This window comes from Loa loa (genome assembly GCF_000183805.2).
Source record: "Loa loa unplaced genomic scaffold supercont3.3987, whole genome shotgun sequence".
Taxonomy (NCBI): Eukaryota; Metazoa; Nematoda; class Chromadorea; order Rhabditida; family Onchocercidae; genus Loa; species Loa loa.
In genome coordinates this window covers 1-860 of record NW_018112164.1, presented here as the reverse complement: position 1 = coordinate 860, position 860 = coordinate 1, and the positions used below count along the sequence as shown (strand labels likewise).

Sequence of the window (860 nt, the reverse complement as noted above, 5' to 3'; positions counted from 1 at the left end):
CAAAATGAAATGAAACTGTAGAAAATATTCTAAGGGCTTTGCATAAATTATTTTTCACAATGCAATATGCTAACTGAATTGAAATTATTCATGAAGGGTTAAAGTATAAAGGATTAAAAGTGATTGTTATTATTACATTACTATAGGTTATCGATACACGTGGCTAGCCACTCCCATCAAAATTAGCATTTATATACGCGATCCCCTGCCAATAGCATACAGAAGCGGCTGGATGGTATCTATCTAACTGTCTTCATGAAATTTCGTTTAACAAGTTCTGTTTCATTTATTTCGACGAAGAATGCCAGTTGCTTTTTAAGGTTTTGCGTCATGCGATTTTAGGACTCCAACATGAGCACTTTCTTTATTAAACAAAATTATCGTTTTATCAAATTTGTAATTGTGCAAGTTTGCAGAAATCTGCTTTGGAATGCTTGAGATCAATCTCCAACATAAATAATTTGTTCTGTTTGATGTTTGAACGGGAGATGTTCGTATTATACGCGCAATGAATGCGTACCGATCTCTTTTCAATGCTAATATATTCAGAACAGTATGCGCTTCAAAAAGTTTTACGCAACTGTTTCAGAATTGGCAAGAAATTATTCCCATCAAAATGCGTTTCATCTGCTTCATCGTCTTCCTCATCCAACTGAGTTACACTCAAACCATCGTAAGTTCATTTAAAATTAAAGAATATAAGATAGCACTGCAATATTTTTAAGGTTTCAAACCTTTAGCTCAGTTTGAAATTGATGACTTCATAAAATTTGAGGAGCCGCAAACAGAACCGTTGGATTTGTCAATGTCAAGAACATATATGGGAATTCATAAATTTGTGGAGCTGCAGACAGTAACCG

The 860-nt window shown here is 34.1% G+C and overlaps 1 protein-coding gene across 1 annotated transcript; it reads left to right on the top strand.

The window, feature by feature from the left end:
* Window positions 1–146: 146 nt before the first annotated feature.
* LOAG_16092 (hypothetical protein) lies at window positions 147–853 on the top strand (the record flags this gene model as incomplete). The annotated part of the gene is made up of 3 exons (XM_003151580.1): window positions 147–235; window positions 550–673; window positions 726–853. Coding segments are annotated over 3 exons (341 nt in total), but the record flags the coding sequence as incomplete, so codon positions are not given.
* Between the last annotated feature and the right edge of the window lie 7 nt (window positions 854–860).